The 19,061-nt window shown below is 47.5% G+C and overlaps 1 protein-coding gene across 2 annotated transcripts; it reads left to right on the plus strand.

Annotated features, from left to right (window-relative positions):
- The first annotated feature begins 4,880 nt into the window (after positions 1-4,880).
- Positions 4,881-7,903, plus strand: SAT1 (spermidine/spermine N1-acetyltransferase 1). 2 transcript variants are annotated; one of them, XM_075097314.1, is made up of 6 exons: positions 4,881-5,197; positions 5,465-5,516; positions 5,592-5,675; positions 6,874-6,975; positions 7,056-7,096; positions 7,400-7,903. In XM_075097314.1, the coding sequence occupies exons 1-6, from the start codon at positions 5,132-5,134 to the stop codon at positions 7,568-7,570; spliced, it is 516 nt and encodes a 171-aa protein (XP_074953415.1). In that variant the 5' UTR covers positions 4,881-5,131; the 3' UTR covers positions 7,571-7,903. The 2 variants fall into 2 exon arrangements, with proteins under 2 accessions (XP_074953415.1, XP_074953406.1); XM_075097305.1 differs by having other exon boundaries at positions 4,923-5,197; positions 5,465-5,675.
- Positions 7,904-19,061: the final 11,158 nt, after the last annotated feature.

The following is a 19,061-nucleotide window of genomic DNA, read 5'->3' on the forward strand; positions in this document are numbered from 1 at the left end:
CTTCCAAACAAGCTAAGCTAAGGCTATGTGAATTGAAAAATAGGTTTTGCATCTCTTTAATACAATATATTGGAGTTTTCCCATTTGAAAGACCAAGAGACTGAAGCTGCATGTTTTGCACACCAAGCAAAACCTGCCCGAAACCAACCCTTGCTACTAGCACGGGTTTTTCTGTGATGGATTTGGCGCATGCGCTTCCCTCCTGTTTCATTACCGCATAACCAGGCAGGAGCGAGTGGCCTGGTGGGTGAGCCCCATTTGTGGAGGAGGCAGAGAGCAGGCAGAACAGCCAGCACAGCACGGCACGATGAGGGAAAGGCTCCTCTCAGCTGGCCCACATCCCCAAAGGTGTTACTCACAAGTCCCATCCCCAGCTACAGCCCATGTACGCGCCAGCCCGCACAGTCACACACCTGGTGCTACGTGAGCACACACAGACCAGCCCTGCGTGTCTGCAGGGGAAAAAGTTGGGAGCGCTATTGCAAAGCTGCTCGTTCATCTGGTCGTGGGTAAAAATGCAGAAACCTGGTAACAGGTGCATGCTGAGGGTTCAAAAACCAAGATGAAATCCCTGCAAAGAATCACCTCTGGGCAGCGCAAAAGACCATGCCAAAAGACAAAATTGTGATTGTGACATATAAGAAAAACACCTGCTCATCTTGTAAACCCCTGTTAGTTTTAAGGGGAAGTTTAGATTCCCCGGGCTTCTCTAGAGCCTGAGATACTGCGCTCAAGAACACCAACATAAGTACATCGCAGAGTCGGAGCCAAAGCGCCTTCCACTGTGTCCAAAACATAAAGTTATAGAATTGAGGGCTGGTTTCACTTTTTTCCTCAACATTTCTCTCTATAACTTTGAGACCCCAAATTATTTGCATGCATGATGTAGATGATTTGTGGATGCAGGCACATCATTATGTCTAAATCCCAAATTCATCAAATTGCATAATTACAAATGATGAGATAGGTCAGCTTACAGGAAGAGGGTCCTAGTGACCTAACATATGTCTTCAAAGAGAATAATGGGAAATTATTGTCCTTCTACTTCCAGTAAATGCAAATTCGTGTAGTTTTATTAAGTGAATCTGTTGATTTTGTGTTTGCCCCAAATTTTGAGTGGGGCTACTGCAGTATTTACCATTCTCTACTGTTCTGATAGAAATGAGTATTTTTTCCTATGTACAGCCTAGTGTTGATGAACTGTAAGTTGCTTGAAAAAAAGTATCTGGAAGCAATTGCAAACTCATAAATAGCAATGCAAGTTCTGAATATTAAAAAGAAATCATTCAGTTGAAAATGCTGAGAATCCTGAATGCTGCCCAAAGAGTTGTCTGGAAAAATAACAGGTCAGTACTGAATATTAATTACATTTTCTGTATTTTCCTCCAGAGATTTGATAAGAGATATAATTTGGACTTAAGTACTTGAGAAATTTAATACTGTAATAAAAGATTATTAACTCACTGCACTGTAAAGCGGAATAAGCAGTTCTTCCCTCTTCTAGTTATTATAAACAGAGAACCTCTGAGGCATGAGAGAGGCATTCATACAGGAATTCCAGGAATCTTCCTAGTGAAGGAGGAAATAAAAAATCAAAATACCAGAAGTAAAGAAGAGTTTGATGAGTTGAACACTAAAGAAAGCAAGCTGGTGCCCACTTTGAGCCTTTTCCTCCCGCCTCCAAGATAAGAGGATATTCAGAAGTTTAGATGCAAATAAAAATATGTTAACAGTACAAGGGTCCAGCTGAGGTCCCGTAACTCTCTGAATACATTGTTCATTTGCATTGCCATGAAGGGATCTTGAGGAACTAGCACAGCTGCTTCTCATAGCTTGAGACTAGATAAGACCTCCGTCTCCAGAGAGGATGTGGGGAGACCTTGCCTCAGTCAGATATGTAGTGCTCGTATGCTTTTATTAATACCAGTTCCTGTTGCATGTTAAAAAAGAAAGTGCTGCTAGCTATTTTGCAGGAAATTTTCTGTCTCCCCACTTACAAGTAAGCTCTAGGGAGGAGAACATATGAGAGTAAGAGGAACAAGGCGCGTGAGCTTTTTAGATAGTTCTAACCATTCTACCCCTCAAACACCGAGGTACCCGCCCTCCTGCTGGAGGTGCAGATGGGTTCACGGTCAGCAGGTTCTGCATGGAAGAAGCCGCTGGCTGGTAACAGAAAAGCAAGCTAATCCAGACTTCCGTGCATATTTCATTGTAACAGGTTATTTCAACATTGGTTTACTTCAAACACGTTTGCTAACCACTTTCCAGCATATGTGTTTGCATAATTTGAGAAAAACTTGAAACTTTTCAGGAGGCTTACCACTACTCATTCCCTTGGGGAGAAGTGCAGATAAACAGGCTGACCATTCACAGATAAAATCCCAGCCCTATGCAGGTCATTAGAGGTTTCGCCACTGCCCTCAGCTACGTCAAGATGACATGAAACCTGCTCAAAGATGAACAGACCTGAGTCAAAAGGAAGCAGCTGCTTCTGAAGTACAAGGCCCATCACTCCTGATTCGTTCACAAAACTGAGTTCCTTTAGAAGCTCTTTGTAAAATAGTCTTACCATTCTTGTTAATCTTATTCTGAAAAAGTACCTCTAGTAATACATAACTAAATAATTGCAGCATAGTCTCTGAGATCTAGGTATCTTAATTATATATTTTTCATTTTCTTTTATTTTTTTCTCTGCATTTCCTATTGTTCCATAAAATTATTTTTGATACTTTAGGAAATTTTTTACTAGTTTTTTCTTCTGCCTTGTGAATTTGAAAGCTAACTCCAATGAACTGTATTCACTGGGGTAACACAATATCAGCATATTTCTGAGCAAGTTCAAGCAGGATTTTCAAAAAGCAATCAAGGTGGAAGGTGGGTTTTTTTGCTGAAACTTCAACTTCTAAAATCATATGACTTTTCTGACTTGAGAGTGAAAAAACCAGATACTTTCTGTTCTTACACAACAGTAGGTTTCCTGACAGCATGACTTCCTTATTGTGAAATGCGAAACAAGAGGAGTTGACACAACACAAACAACATGAAGTCTTTCATGGGGACAGTATTCCCCCTTTCTGATCCCAGGCAGATCATCCCTAGGGATTAAAAAAAATGAGTATTCATTAAATGTGTGTGGTTAGGCTGAGTCTATTATTTGCTAGTTTATTCAGCTTCAGTCTCCCTACCAAAAGCCCCATCCTGAAGGATTTCCAGATCCCTAACTCATTAAACTAATCTTGACTTTTCTGCTACTAGCCATTGGCTGTTGCTTTGTGTTTTGGAAATGCTTCTTTTCTCTGGGCATCTCCCTTTTTGCTCCAATAGAGGGTAAACCATTAAGCCAGTTACGGTGTTTGCATAAATCCTAAATTACTCTTCCAGGACTCTAGGTACGTTCCACTGCGTGCCAAAGGACTTCCTTGGCTAGTGCCAGCCACCAGAATACGCACTTCTTTACACAACGCTCTTGTAGTATCATGTTCCATACTGGCCCCTCTGTCTAAATGAAGGTGAACCTTGTAGGTTGTTGGATATGCTGAAAACTAGGGTGCAAGCATTGTGAGAGTGTTTGGTAATCCAGGTTTTCAGGGTTGTAACTCTGCAGCGGTAGCACGATTTAGTGTCTTCCCGTATCCCAAATCCCTCTTAAAACAAGTTGGATTAAGCTACACATAAAGTAAAGAGCTGCTTTATAGTATCTAAGAATGGACATGATAGTTCAAAGTTTATAGAAGAGGGTGAAAAGAAAATCATGTGTATGCCAAAGAATTATACTTCTCCTCTGAATGGCCTAGCTGGTAGGTCTATAGACCCGCATGGTCACCTGGATCAGGATCCTGCTCTTGTCCTGCAGCATAGATCTACATCTACAGGTAATGTTCCGAGGAAGAGCTGGGCTCGGGATAATTCCTCCATCCTTCCATACCGCAAAGCCATTTTGGGGAGTTGGCTGAATTTCTTCAACACACCCACCTCTCTCCTCAGGGACATCCATACCTCCATCAGGAAGGAGTCTCGCCCTCCCTTACGGCAGGCCACCAGCAGATCCCTCCTGTTTTGAAAATACTCCTGTCCTTTGTGCTTCTCCCAGCACTACCCCTTCCTCTCCGGTCAGGCTGGTAAACTAGGTCGGTGACGGTGCGTGTGTCAGGCTGGAAAACATCCCCAGCCCGAAGTGAAACTTAAGCGTTTGGAACCCCCTTCTACTGGGATGCTGCTGCCCACGGGTGTACCTCAGTACTGGCCACCTCAACTTCCTTGCAGGGTTTGACATGGATCGCTACTCAGTATTTCAGGCAAGTACAGAGGCTTTTTTTCCCCCCCCGCCTCACACACCGGTGAAAAACACAGCGCAGTGCAGAGAGCTGCCGTGCCCCGAGGGCAGAGCCTGCGGCCAGGGCATCGCCACAGCCCCAAGCCCCAGCACCCCCGCATGGAGAGCCCTGGGGCAGGAGCCCCCGATTGCTAGGGCTCCAGCGGGCTCACTTTTCGGGGAACAACCCTTGGCGCCCCCGGAGGGGCAGCCCCTGCCGGGAGAAGCCCGCAGCCCCCCGAGGGTGGGGTCCCCGGGCGGGGCCGGCGTCTCCTCCGCCCCGGAGCCTCCTCAGCCCCGGGGCCCCCTCCCTCCATCCCGTGTCCCGCCCCCCAACCCCGGGCCCGCTGCGCCGCGGCAGAAGGGGCGGGGCCCGACCCGGGCGCTCTGCAGCGCCGCCCGCCTCTGCTAGGGGGCGCCACCGGGCGTGGCGGGGGGGTGGGGAGTCACGGGACACCCCGTACCAGCTGTTGCTGGCAGGCCGGGGCAAGATTCCGGGAAGGAGCGCTATCATTGGCTGAGGGCGAGGGCGGCGGGCGCTCCCATTGGCTTGCGTGCGGGGAGAGGCGGAGCGCGGGCGTCTATAAATACGGAAGGCGGGGGAGGCGCTGGGCACAGTCGGAGTCGCAGTCGCCGGTCCCGCTGGGAGAGGAGGGGGAGGTTTGTCTGTCTGCTCATCGCCGCCGGGACATGCTCGCAGCCTGACTGACCGCAGGTGGCCGCCGCGCCCGGGAGACGAATGACGAAACAGTTGCTCCTCCTGTTCACACATCGGGGACTCGTCAGCCGAGGGGGCCGCAGGGGGAAGCGCCGTCGAAAATGGCCTCGTTCAGCATCCGCGCCGCGCGTCCTGAGGACTGCCCCGACCTGCTGCGACTGATCAAGGTGCGGGGCCGGGGGGTGAGGGTGGGGGGGCAGCGCGGCCGCTGCGGGCCCTGCCCCGCCGTGCCCGGGCTCTCCTCAGGCGCGGTCTCCCCTGGGGAGGGCGGCCGGGCTTGGGGCAGATCCGCAGCCTTCAGCTGGGGTGGGGGTGGGGGGGGGTGGGGTGCACCTTTGTCCGTCTGTCTGAGCGAAAACAAGCCCTTGCGCAAGGCTGCGGGGGGAGGCGGGGACCTGCGGGGGAGCGTCTGCTTATTTGTCCTTCCTTTCCAGGAACTAGCGAAGTACGAGGAGATGGAGGATAAAGTGGTGCTGACTGAGAAAGGTATAAAAGCGGCAGCCGCTCGGCGGGTTGGTAGCCTGCTGGCAGGGTCTGTAGCTCTTTATTCTGCTTTTCTAGAACTGCTTGAGGATGGTTTTGGTGAGCACCCTTTCTACCACTGTCTGGTTGCAGAAGTGCCAAAAGAACAGTGGTCACCTGAAGGTGAGACTTCCTGATACTTACTTTTAGACGCGAAATAAATACACAAGAGGCACCTTATACTTAATGTTATCGATTGTACATAAGGTTCCACCAGTGAATCGGGGTAGGAGTAGGTTAACTGTTAAATGCAGTAACACGTAGTGATACTCTGCTGGAGTAGTTGCTAATCCTGGAGGCGTGGGAAGATCAGGTGTAACATAATGTACTTGACTCCAATTAATTAAATGGCTTTTCTTGTTTGACCCTGACTTACCTTTATGTAATCCTGTTGAATCACATTTTTTTCTTTAATTTGTCCCCAATCTTCAGGTTACAGTCTCTAGCTTCGCCATGTACATGGCCCTTCTGTGTACATGGATGGGCGGGGAGGTAACTAAAAGATCCGTTACACAATAAAGTAGATGATCATAATATGAGGTAAGGTCTACAGGGACAAGTGCTATTCCCAAACCTTTACCAAAGACACAGTAGATCAGAAATCTGTTTGCACGCTTCTCTTACAGTATGTGCAGAGTGTTATGGCAGATGTAGTTAAAATAAATACTCAAGGTTTAGGCTTGAGTGACCTGCTGTTGGAAGAGTTGGTGTCTCTTCCCTCTTGTGCCACAGAATTATAACTGAAGCTGCAGCTTTACTTACCTTGACTTTATGGTGCTGAAGGTAAAACAGCTTGATGCTCTCGGTGGAAGTGTAAGTTGAGGTGCTGGAGATGCTGCTGTAAAGGTGGCCTGTGAGCATGCCTTCTCGCCCAGTGCAGTGCTGAGGAATGTATGTGGAAAGATCAGTGCTCTTTAGAGTTTGATAGACTGTTTTGGTTGCTAAGGAGGCAGAGTTGGGGCAATCATCGAGATCATGAACTGCTGTATAAAGCTTTTACTTGTATTCCAAAATGGAAATAAATCAGTAGAGTATGCATTTGTTTGGAGAAAAAAGCCTTGTGTTCAGCACTTACTATAGTAGTACTTCTGAGGATTTCAGGGTATGGCAAGGGCAGTCTTCGTTCTGTTAGGTTGATGCGAATTTGTCAGAAGTTGTATTTTCAGTTCTGTGCTTACTTGAAAACCTTATTCTTAATTCTAACCTAATAGCAAATGTCTGCATGTCACAGAGAATCTCTATGTTTAAACATGCATGTAATACTTAATCTTTCTTTTGTCTTTTAAATTCACACTGGCTAAAGTTACACCCTTTGTTTCAGAACACAGCATTGTGGGCTTTGCCATGTATTACTTCACTTATGATCCATGGATTGGAAAACTGCTGTATCTTGAAGATTTTTATGTGATGGCTGAGTATAGAGGTATGTATTAGTTAGATGAGTTGATTCCCATAGGGCTTTTTTAAAATTAAAACTTAGTGTCTTGTGGTTCTTTTTTTTAGGACTTGGCATTGGGTCAGAAATTCTGAAGAACTTGAGTCAGGTATGTCTAAGTGATAAGTCTAAACAATCAGAACTGAGGGCACATGGCAAGGCAGTGTTCTTGCTCTTCTAACTGCATGAGAGCTTCTCCTTCAGCAATAATCAAATTAAAGGAGGTGACTGGACACTAGATGGCTTAAAACATTATCTAGAGTCTATTAAATAGTGTCAAGTGCTGAAGTGACTGACAGAATGAACTTGACTTCTGGTGATACAGTTAGGTGCTGAGTAGTCTCACAAGTTCTTACTAGGCTTATCATCTGAGGCTGTTGCTTGAAATGTGTCTTGTTGCTGGCTTTTGCAGGTCGCTGTGAAGTGCCGCTGCAGCAGTATGCACTTCCTCGTTGCAGAGTGGAATGAACCGTCCATCAGGTTCTACAAGAGAAGGGGTGCCTCTGATCTGTCCACCGAGGAGGGGTGGAGGCTCTTCAGAATCGACAAACAATATCTCTTGAAGATGGCAACAGAAGAGTGAGATTATTCTGGCAAATAAATTCTTTCTGCGAATATATATGCTCTCTGAATAAACTCCTTCTTGCTTTCTGTGTACAGTTTGTAGTGGAATATAGTGTGGATGCTAATAATGAAAATGCTATGCAGGTGTTGTCATAGAGTAATTGGTACTGTGATCTGGAGTTGCCTGTGAAGCTGTATGTGTGCTCATGTGCATTCTTTACCAGTGTGGGCTTGTAATCTTTGTATATGGAAACTTCATTCTTGTAAGTGTCATTCAAATGTGTACAATGTACACACTGGTAGGGTTTGTTTTAATTATTGCCTTTTATAAAAATAAATAGTTTTCACTTCATGGCAGTAGTTTTGACTTTAATTTTCACATACAGTTTGCAGATAGGTAATGTGTCAAAAGACTCTCTAATTCACCCAAACATTTTCACGAGTGAAGCAGATTTTACCACAGTGCCAGAGAGGGAAAAGGTGCATTTGTGTGCCTGCAGGACCTGGTGCTGAGCTTTTGAGCACCTGGGCTGGAGCTGAGCATTTGGAGGGGTTTGACATCAGTCTCTGCTTCCTGTGTGGTACTGAGCATCCCACCTAGTGAGCATGCTGTGCCAGTGAACTACACTTGAGTTACAGTTGGCTTGCTTTGAGACCTTCAATTAGGCTGCTGGTCTCAGCCCTCTAGAAAGCAGTTCCAGGAAAACAACCTTGTAGTGGTGCCTCCTTGCAATTTGCAGTTCACTGCAGAGCACCTCAGTCAGGAGGGCATACCCTTGAAGAGGATATGCATTTAGCTATAGTTTCAAGGCCTACATCACAAAAGTAGGTTTGACTGGTCAGGAGTAGGAGAAAGTATTTCTACAAACCACAGAAAAAACCCTCCCTTGTGTGAGTCTTAAAGCATCAGACTTGAATGCTTCTGGTAATCTGAGTATGTGTACATTACATGGTTTCAGGTGCTGTACAGTGTCTTTCACATGCTTCAGTGTGGTGTAGCTGGCAGCAGTGGTGAACTGCCTGAAATAAAGTGCAGCGGTAGGCAGTGAAAAACTGATCTTGCGTGTTTAAACCTTTGTACAGCAGTAAGTGAAAACAGTGCCACTTGTCAACTTATAATCAGCTTGGAAGTGAACTTACCAACTTTGCAATACTGTGTCTGCCTTTCTCGTAAGTCAATGGTGAAAGTGGATGTGTGCAAGTTCTATGCTGCTCTCCTCTTGCTCTGTAATGACCCTGCTACATATAAATGAAAGGCTGCTTTTGGCCAGCACTGCCTTTGCTTCAAAGGAAGGGAAGAGACTGACCTGCCTTGTAACGTGCACTGGTTTAAATAAAAAAAGGTTTTAAACTGATTTTGGTTGCTGCATAAATCATGTTTCATCTGGAAGATGTCTCCTCATCCTAGAGAGTAGTGGACAGTGACTGCTTCAAGTATGGGTAACCCTAACCTAAATTTAAGAACAAGATGTCCCTCTGCGTAGCACCAGCAGGAGGTTGTGCAGGGCATTTAGCATGAAATTGTTCTTGTTTGCTTTTTTGTTTTTAACTAAGGCGTAGGCAGCAGTGCGGCAGCTCTGCCCAGGTGTGAGATATGGCTGTGAGCTGTTGCCTCAGGAATGAGAAAACCAATAAGAAACACAGGAGCTCTTGGAAGAGAGCAGGAAGTAGCATGTGTCCAAGTGGTTGTCTGGACAAACACACGCTGGACTGAGCCCAGAATCTGTCACGTAAATTACCCTGATTTAGCAGATCAGGTTCTGCATAAGAAACAGGCATTTCCAGACACTCCCCGTGTCTGTGCAGCACCTCAGCTGTGACAGCATTTGTACCATGCGCAGGAGCTGAGGCTCAAACCCCACTCCTGCCCCAGGGGAACAGAAATCTGTGTTTCTCACTTGACAGCAGATTAACTACTAAGCTACGAACCACCCTGTGCTTGCAGAGGTGTTTGATACTTGCTCTTGTTGAGCCTGTTCTATTCTGCAATTCAGTAGGCCAAAGAACATGAGAGTAAGCCCACCCGATGAACCGGGTGAGCTGGAGGCGGTGTGGGAAGGACGAAATGGTCTCCAGCAGTTCTTGCTGAGCCCCAGAGTGTTTTGCCTTCTCCTCGATGAAGCTGCAGTAATTTCACTGGTAACCCAGTGAGCCACAGTAACCTACTTGTGCATCTCAGTCCTAGTGGGATCTGGTTTGAAGTTATTTTAAGCTGGTCCTTTTGGCTCCATATATCAGTCCAGAAGGTGATTACGAGTAGAGCAGTTTAAGAACGTTTTTATTTTCAAACTAACAGTTCATTAGATATCTAGGACAGACCTGCTTAAATCTCAGGCCCCCGACTTCTGGAGCACAATAAGGCTATCAAAGCTGCATGACTGAATGGAACAAGCTAACTAATTAGGCATTGTAATTGGGAAAGTAAGCAGCCTTGCCAACTTTTCAATCAGTTTAAAAGTCTTTATCGTGTCTTGTTCATCTTCTTCTGCCAATGCAGTTTGCCATGGCATTTTCCAGATGAATTCTGCTGAAATAGATTCTCAGGGAGTCACAGAAAACAAGCAAGGCAGTGTTAAATGAGAAGACATTTTCTAGCCAACTGTGATAACAAACATTCACATGTTAAAGTAAAGACAAGGACTAACCTTTCAGATGTGACTTTCAGAGAGATCCTACTAAAAGGCAGGGTTTTTAAAACCAGCAGAAATATTCTCAGAGTTATGGTACAGAGCCTCCAACAGTGATGTGGTAATGCCATGGCTCAAGAAAAGACCAATTTTAAATTCCCAAATAACTTTTTCTCAAGCTACCGGGAGACCAAAGTGACTCTGTAACTACAATCAAGAAGTATAGCTGAGCATTTTCTATGGGTTTAGAAATAGAAGAAACTTCACCCGGCTTGATTGTCTTCATTTCCAGGATCATGATCACGCCACCAAGCTGCAGTGCGAGCATATGACCAGGGCTAAGCAATACCAGTAGGCTTTGAGCTAGTCACTGGCATCACACCAGTGGGAAGCCATCACAGCACGGGCACAGGGCTTGTGTGGGGCCTGCAGGTATGTCAGCCTTCTGCATTACCCCATTTCCTCGCTGCAGCATGCCTGCCTCTGGGGAAGAGTTAGAGAGCGGGTGTTATGACAGCGCTGATAACATCTCCAGGGAGGTGAGGTGCAAAGATCCTCCTTGCTCTTGCTCGCCAGCTCATGACCCAGGAAGTTCTCCTCACGCCGAGCCAGGCAACAGGAAATCTCGCAACTGCAGTGTTTCCGCATTCCTATCAGGTGGGAATGGACAGGTGGCCTCGGACAAACTTGTGGCTGGAGGACATGGTGGAGGGGCCGTACCTGGCTGCAACAAGAAGGAGCACCGGGCTCACCACCCCCTCCCTGCTTGGCGTTTTCCTGCTTGCAGGCTCCCGCACAATGATCTGAGCTGTAGCCATAGCGACGGCATGGAAGGAAGCTTTTTGTCTACATCTTTTGAGTTAAAAAATAATATATGCTAGGAAAACAACCCTTCCCTCTCCCCTCTTCTTTTAAAGAGCCTTTGCTCTCAATGTACTTCAAAAAGCCAATGGAAACTTTTCCCCCAAATGAGGATATAGGTGCTTTAATGCATTCCTGCACACAGTGTTTTGTCTTGGGAAGCTTGCCATCCTGGCGCCTGGCCAGCTGAATGAGGAGGTCTTGCTGACGCAGCTGCAGGGAAAACACCAGCTACATGTGGAGCAGGGACTCAGGAAACCATTGCACAATTCACCGCCGCACGGTGTTACCTTGGGCCGGAGGCTAGCCCCTAGATGTGCCCCACGCCTCCCTTTGAGTTGACCAGAAGGTTTATTTCCTTCAACTTGCACAAGTACACACACACGCACACAGGCGCGCACGCACCCACGGGCACGCACCGACTGATGGCAGCGCTGATGAAACGGGCAGTGCGCAGCTGTTTGCCTTGGTTTAAATAATTCACCTCATGTAACAGACCTGGCTTTGCCCAGTTGTTTTGCTTGCCTGGGGCAGGATTGCTTTTTGTTTTCGGTTTTTTTTTTTTTAAACTCAGATTTCAGGGAAGTGATTGCAATTTAAATAAAGGCTTTAGCTGCTATCTGAAAGAAAACAACACACGGCTGGTGTGCCTGCCAGTGATGTTTAATCTCACTGCAAACTCAAGGCAGGCCATAACTTCACCATTCAGGCTCAACTCCCTCGCAGGACTCTTTCTCACCCCAAGACCTGGCTAATTATTTTTGCCGTTGAGCAAGTTTTTGGTAAGTGCAACCGTGATGGAGGGCTTTAGAGCCCATCAGGAGCTCAAACTACTCCCCATAGGGAGCTTGTGGAGGAGAGGGGGTAAGGCTGAAGATGGTGGATGTGGGCTCTGGGGTAGGAGCACAGCCCAACACCAGTGTGGCACCACCAGGTGCACTTCTCCTGTTCCCTGGGCCTCACCCTACTGTGCTCTGGCTTTTTTACTGTCAATCAGAAACACTCACTATGGTTGATAACAGTAGAAAGCACAGGTACCCACCTCTACTGAAAAGCGAAAAGGGGAGGGAGGGAAATTCCATCTTCAAACCAGTTTCAGTTTCATTTCACATATTTACTGGAGGCCAACGCAAGAAATAAAAAGCCTCAGGGGATAATTACCTCATGACTATGAAAAACAAACACCAGTTGCAGAAACTCCTCTAAGTTAAATAGTTTTGTTTATTTGCGTTTGGACCTTTGCGTTTTTCTATTGTTCACACATCGGGTGTGAACATTCACTCAAGGTGGGCACATTAACTCAAAGGGAAAAGGCACCTCCGTTTTCCTGAGCTCTGTTTCCCTTCTCCACCAAAACAGGTTAAAAAGAACATGTTTTGTTAAGACGAAACCAGGTGCCCGTCCTCTCCTGAAAGTTTCCTGTCCAGCATGATGAGGGGGCTTCACGTCTTCCAAATCACCTCCCAGAAGCCCGCCCTGTGGGGAAGGGACATGAACCCTGAAATTCCTACCAGAAACCTTCCTTCACCTGGGGAAAAAAGTGTGTGAGAGACGGTAGCTTTATACATGAAAGCCCATCAGTGTTTCCAAGCAACCTGGATATGGCAGTGGTGTTTTAAAAACACACTGGTAAAAGTGCAGGGTGACGTTTCTCAAAGCTGGTGACTATAATTAGGCACCCAGATACCACTGCAAAGATACCTTTGAACAGCCTTCCTCTAATTGCTCTCATGATGATCAAACTCCAGTCTGGCCATGCACAATCTCCCTGAACTTTCACGTTTGACCTGGTGAAAGAATCCCAGAAGAATAAAAAACACAAAGCAAAACCTTTTTGTAAGCAAATACTCAGGATTTACAGGCATCAGTTGACTACCTTCTCTGCAGAGCGAAGTAATAAAATGATCCTGCGTTTCTATGCCGTCACCAAGATTTGACTGAAATTTGATTACAGAAGTCCTGTGGGGAGTCACATCCAGGGTAAACTGCATATGTGAGGAAGCTCTGCAATGGCCAGAACCCCAGAACTCCTTCTCTTGCTACTTGGGCTTAGCATCAGCAAGCTATTATTTCTGCTGTTAAAAGCCAAAGCACTTTTTCACCCCTGCAGTTCAATGTACTCAGACATCCCTCCTTCACTCCCAGGCAGGACCAGGTTTGCCTCTATGCGCCCATAGCCACGTGCCTCTCCAGCACAGTTCAGGAAGCTAGGGCTTCCCTTACACACACTTACATCTGGTTTCTCAACTAGGGTATTTTCTGGAATAAGCACAGGATTGTGAAAGCCAAAGGTTCTCTTAACACAGGTCTATAAACAAGAAGGGTTTTTGATGCGTAGAGGAGGACATGACATTATCTCCTGTTTGTTCTTAGAGAAGCTGTAGAGCCTTTGGGATCCAATAAATGGTGGTCCTTTCGTTTAAAATATAGCGCATCAGGTGCTCCTATTTGCAGGAGTAAAAGTGTAAAACAAATATAAATCCAGCTAAAACCATGTGCAGCTTCCAACCAAAGGGTTAGAAACACAAGTATGCCGCGGGCTCTGCTGGGCCAGCCCTTGCCGCTTGCTGGGGTGCAGCCCCAGCTCCTCAGCTGGCTGCGCTGCCCCACACACTTCATAGCCCCAGTGTTATGGCGACAGCGGCACTCACAGCTGGTCCTTCTGTTTCATGATCTTTTCTAAGTTCAGCAATGGTGGTCTTACTTTGCGCAGTTCCAAACAGCACCCGCATCCCCCCACCAAACGCATCACAGGCGCTGCGGTAAGTGTTTTAGAGGAGCTTCTGTGGGAGCTGGCACAAGATGGAAGGGCACAGAGGTGGCCGCGAGCAGCTGGAAGCCCTCAACCCCTTCATGCACAAGCACTTGCCCCATGCTGAAGGTCCCACTGAGTACTCCATGGGAGAGTCGGCTGCCTGGGGAAATGATCACAGACAACCCCAAGTAACAAAAGTCTCATAGTGTAGTCCCTGGTACTACCGCAGCCAGCAAAACCTGCCCGGCTGCAGCGTGGGGAACATCTGCAGGCTCAGTGCCTGCTGACACACCACACAAGTCCTGGTCAAAGCCAAAACGGCCCTTTCCAGTGAGGCTGAGTCCCGGCAATCTCATGACATGGCAAACGATATTTGGGAAGAGCCCAGATACGTCCCAGCCAGCTCCTCTGCAGCAGGGCTGAGCTGTGGCAGCCAAGATTTAGCGCCTGCTGGGATGTGAAAGCCAGAGTCACAGCCATGGGCTCACCGTGGTCTGCGTTGGGAGCACAACAGAGAAGAAACCTGCTGAGATAAACACAGGAAGGTGCAGGGAGCAGACATGGGTTCGTCCTGCCTCCCGCATTTGGGCACCCAACCAGCTGGCGGGGAGGCCCAGGTGTGCCGAGGGCAGGGGAGGGCTGGCAGCAGGTCCGCTCCACTGCCAGACCCCCTTGGCAGCCATTTCACACCATGGCAGAGAGGAAGCTCACACTTCTCCTTCAGGCAGGGAACTGTCTTGTCTGAAGAGAGTTTTGGACTTGAACATGATACGCAAAGGGCGTCATGGGGCCGTGGGCCCACACCTGGGTATGTGCCTCACAGGCTGCTGCCTGGCACGCTTGGTAAAACATACACCGAGTTTTATAAGTGAAGAAATACAGCCCCCTGCAGTGAAACAGCAGGCGTTCCCAAAAGAGCTTTCTGCAACACAGCTGGGATGAAACGTAAATATTTTTGCCAGAGAGCCTCTTTTACCAAATCCCTGCATACTTGGCTGCCACCTGGGCCAGGCAGCTGCCGGTGGCTGGGGATCTCACCCGCATTTCAGGAGAGCATCAGGGTGGCCCTGGGGCCAAGGCAACTATGGCCAGGAAGATGTTCAGGGCTTCCCTTGAATCAGCCCTCACTGCGACTCCTGCCAACGACCTCCATGGGCATCCGGCAGGGCTGCCGCTATTTACTAAGTACTTTTTCTTCGATGCAGTTTATTAAATCACAGAGCCTTATAGTGATGTTTGACTTGTATAATGTGTGAGTGAGCACATGTACATGAGTTCCTATTCTTTTGCTCCATTAAAGCTATAGTTAAAAAGACTTTTCTCACAGAAAATTAGTAGAATTTTATTTAATTCCCAGCAAATACAGTGCCTGAGTGATAACGTGCATAAATAATGCATAAGTTGCACCTGGTAGGATGCATTTTTAGGTTATTTCCATGAAAGGAGTATTGGTGAAGTTCTAATGACCATATCACAAGGAAGCCTACAGAAGGTGCGCTGAAGACACTAAACACTGCATTTATATACAAAGCAATTTATTCTAAGTGTTTTGTTCTTGCGACAAGCAACTGTACTATTAGACCATTAAACAAGAGACTTTTTTACAACCACCAGTAACAAGCGCATACTATACCCTGTTTTGGGAATTGCTGCCCATTGCAACCAAGTGCCATGTTTTGTGTATCCTTTGCCCAGCAGAGAAAAACATGCTCCACCTGGCAGCCCCAGCACGTCCCCGGACGCGGCCCCGCAGGGCAAGGTGCTGGTCCCCGCAGTGATGAGCAGCAGCCCCAGAGCGCCCCAGCCCTGGCCGGTACCTGCCATCTGCCTCCCTGGAGGTGACACAGGGCTTTTTGGCATGGGTGGAGAACCCACATCCCGCTGAGCCCAATGGCAGGGATGACTAATGGCCAAGCCATGTCTCCAGTGCAATCCTGTTTGCTTACAGCAAGCCCATCTCCCCTCTTTTCCAAGAAGGCAGGGGGTGGCTGGGTGCCATTTGGGCTTTTTTTCTTGCCTTTCATTTTGGTAACAAGGCAGGGGGTCCTGCAGCAAGCCCCTGGGCCACCCGTGTTGCCCTGACATGTGGAGTGCAGGGCAACAGCATCGCCTCAGGACCACCTTCCTTGGGCTATCACCTTGCGAGAGGCCTCAGTGCACCGATGCTGCGGGTTTATGCCAGGGCTGCTTGCAATACCAGCTTCCTGCAAGTGAGCCCTAAAAATACTGGTCAGGCATCAGAAACCTGCCAGTTTCTTTTTAGTCAGAGGCTCCAGGACACTCAGTTTCAGCTGTCCTTTTCTGTCCCTTGACAACCCCTCATGTCACTGACTCATCTGAATGTGAACTATGTCCAGACAACTCTGCGCTCAGCCAGAAATCCTCACTTCTGCTGTGGCTGCTAAAAGGTTACAAGAGGCAGCTGTATCCTTCAGGCATGCACCAGGAAAAACATCTGGTGCACAAAGTGTATATTAACTTTTATTAATCCAAAACCACCACCTGACTGGGATTATCATGTGATATATTACTATAGGGTGTCTACTTTTGCTTTCAGTATGATAATAGATGGCTTAAGCTTGTTAATCTACAAAAAGAATTAGGGCACTGTAATTGCACAGGCATGCTTGGAGAGGCCCAGATAGTTCCTTCTTCGTTGTAAGCACAATTTTGCTTATCTCTTTTTTTTTTAAGGACAAATTAACTAGATCAGATGAATAAATCAATGCCTAAATCCCCATCCCAGGAGAAGTAAGCAGCTCTTCTGTACACCTTACTGTAAGTAAGTTGTTCTCTATGAGTTTTTTAAAGATCTCATATTAATTTCCTTTTCCTGAAGTTAAAGTGTTTAAATGCCAAAATGTTTACAGAATATATTACCTAGAACAATCAAAAGGAAAGTCAGCAAGAAATACATCTCTGAGCATTCCCTTTCAACAGTTAAAACTTGATCTAATTCTCACGCTTGTTATCAACATACTGTTGGTATTTCTAGTAAAAAATAAATCCTAACTATGGAGGGGAAAAAAACCCTCTTAGATTTATTAGCAGGCAGGGTTTGTCCTCTGCACGCAAATTGGCACTCAGCCTCTGCTATGCCTTACCACAAAACAAAAAACATAAAGACCCCTTGCAACTACAAGGGGACATTAGGAAAAAGCGATCATAACAAGACTTCCGGGGCTACTGCAGCAGCTTGAGTGAAACCAGGGCTGGGAGGGCTGTGTTGCTGGGCTCCCGCCCATCGCCAGCCCTGCGCACTTCAAAAATAAGAAGTTTTCCTCTTACACGGCTGGAAATCTCCCACAAGAATATCCCTTAAGCTTTAACCTGGGGAGAAGTGTGGTCCCCCTCCAACTGCACTGCTGAGCTGGGAACAGGAAAGGGGAGAAACGAGAGGTAGGAAAGCAGTCCTTACTAGTGGGGGTAGGAAGTCAATAATGGAGAGCACACATACAAAAAAATCTACCATAATTTCTCTGCATGCTTTCACTGCGTGCTTTCCCATCACATCGCACCCTTTTGCTCTCCCTTGCTCTGATACTTCTTTTTTCTCTGGTTTGTCATCGCCCTTGTCTCCGCACTCTGCATGGAGGGAAGGACGGGTCTGAGGATCTCACTTGCTCACAGGTACCACCACGTCCCCACCCCAGGCCAGCTGTTCCCTGTATCTGCCTTCACACGAGCAGGAAACAGCATTAGAAAAACAAATGCAACACCAATCTCTTCATAATTAAATATTCATAGCCTTCAAATGCATCCCTTGTATGCAAGGTGTGCTCTAACACCCTTTCAGATGCTGCCACTGCCAGGCTTTTAGGGACAGCCGCCTGGGTCTGCAGCGTATCCCGTAAGGAAGGTGGCTGCTGCTGTGCCAGCACAAGGAGACAACCTGCACACACCCAGGCTGGCACTGGGCGATGTGCCATGGCCCTGTGCACCGCGTGTTTACCAATAATGGCTCACGGGCACCAGAAGTCCTCCAGACATGCCGGCGTAGAGCCAAGGTCCCCTGTGTTGGTTCAGATGAGGCCACAGGGCCAGCACAGCCATCATGGCTAAACATTAACCTCGCTCAAAACCATGACGTTTAAAAAAATAATATTTAAAAAAAAGAGTGAACTTATTGTTTTCCAGCTCTCAAACTAATAATTGACCAGGTTTTAAGGAAACACTGTCTCCAAATTAGTAACCACAGAATCTCAGGTTGGAAGGGGGATCATCTCGTCCAACCTTTCTGGGAAGAGAAGAGTCTAGACCAGATGGCCCAGCACCTTGTCCAGCCGACTCTTGAAGGTGGCCAACGTGGCCGAGGCAACCACTTCCCCGGGGAGATTATTCCAATGGTGACTGTCCTCGCTGTGAAAAACTTTCCCTCTCGTATCCAATCGGAATCTCCCCAAGAGCAACTTGTGTCCATTCCCCCTTGTCCTCTCCATGTGACTCCTTGTAAAAAGGGAGTCTCCGTCTCCTTTGTAGCTACCCCTGAAGTACTGGTACACGGTGATGAGATCCCCTCTGAGCCTCCTTTTCTCAAGGCTGAACAAACCCAGCTCTCCCAGCCTATCCTCGTATGGCAGCTTCCCAGTCCTCTGATCATCTTGGTGGCCCTTTTCTGGACCCCTTCCAGCCTGTCCACAACCTTTTTGTATAGCGGGGACCAGAACTGTACACAGTACTCCAGGTGTGGCCTGACAAGAGCTGAGTAGAGCGGGATAATGACTTCTTTCTCTCTGCTGGCGATGCCCTTTTTGATGCAATGCAGCATCCTGTTGGCCGCCTTGGCCGCAGCAGCACACTGTTCGCTCATGTTGAGCTTTCTGTCCACCAGGACCCCCAGGTCCCTTTCCACAGAGCTGCTCTCCAGCCAGGTGGATCCCAGTCTGTGCTGCAGATCCCAGTCTGTGCTGCATAAAAGCTGACAGTTGTAACCATAGATGAGAAGGAGCTAGAGGAATCCATGAATGAGAAACCTTGAAAGCAGGGGTGATGAGGTGTCAGAATTCCTCAAGAAGATTATTGAAGCAAGAGAGAAGTGTTGGGAAGACCTCAGCAGGGCCCCGAGGCCAAGGAGGGACTCCAGGCAAAGCCGTGAAAGTCCACCAGAGAGAGACGTCACAAATGCAGCGAGAGGAGAAAAACAAGAGAAAATATGCTGGAGCACAGAATTAAGTCAACAGTCAAGCATGGAAGCATTACAGTATCTTCTGCCTGGGGACCCCAGGGTTGAGTTCCCACAGATGTGGGCAGAAGGAGTCCCTCTTTTC

This window comes from Phalacrocorax aristotelis, chromosome 1, assembly GCF_949628215.1.
Source record: "Phalacrocorax aristotelis chromosome 1, bGulAri2.1, whole genome shotgun sequence".
Lineage (NCBI taxonomy): Eukaryota > Metazoa > Chordata > Aves > Suliformes > Phalacrocoracidae > Phalacrocorax > Phalacrocorax aristotelis.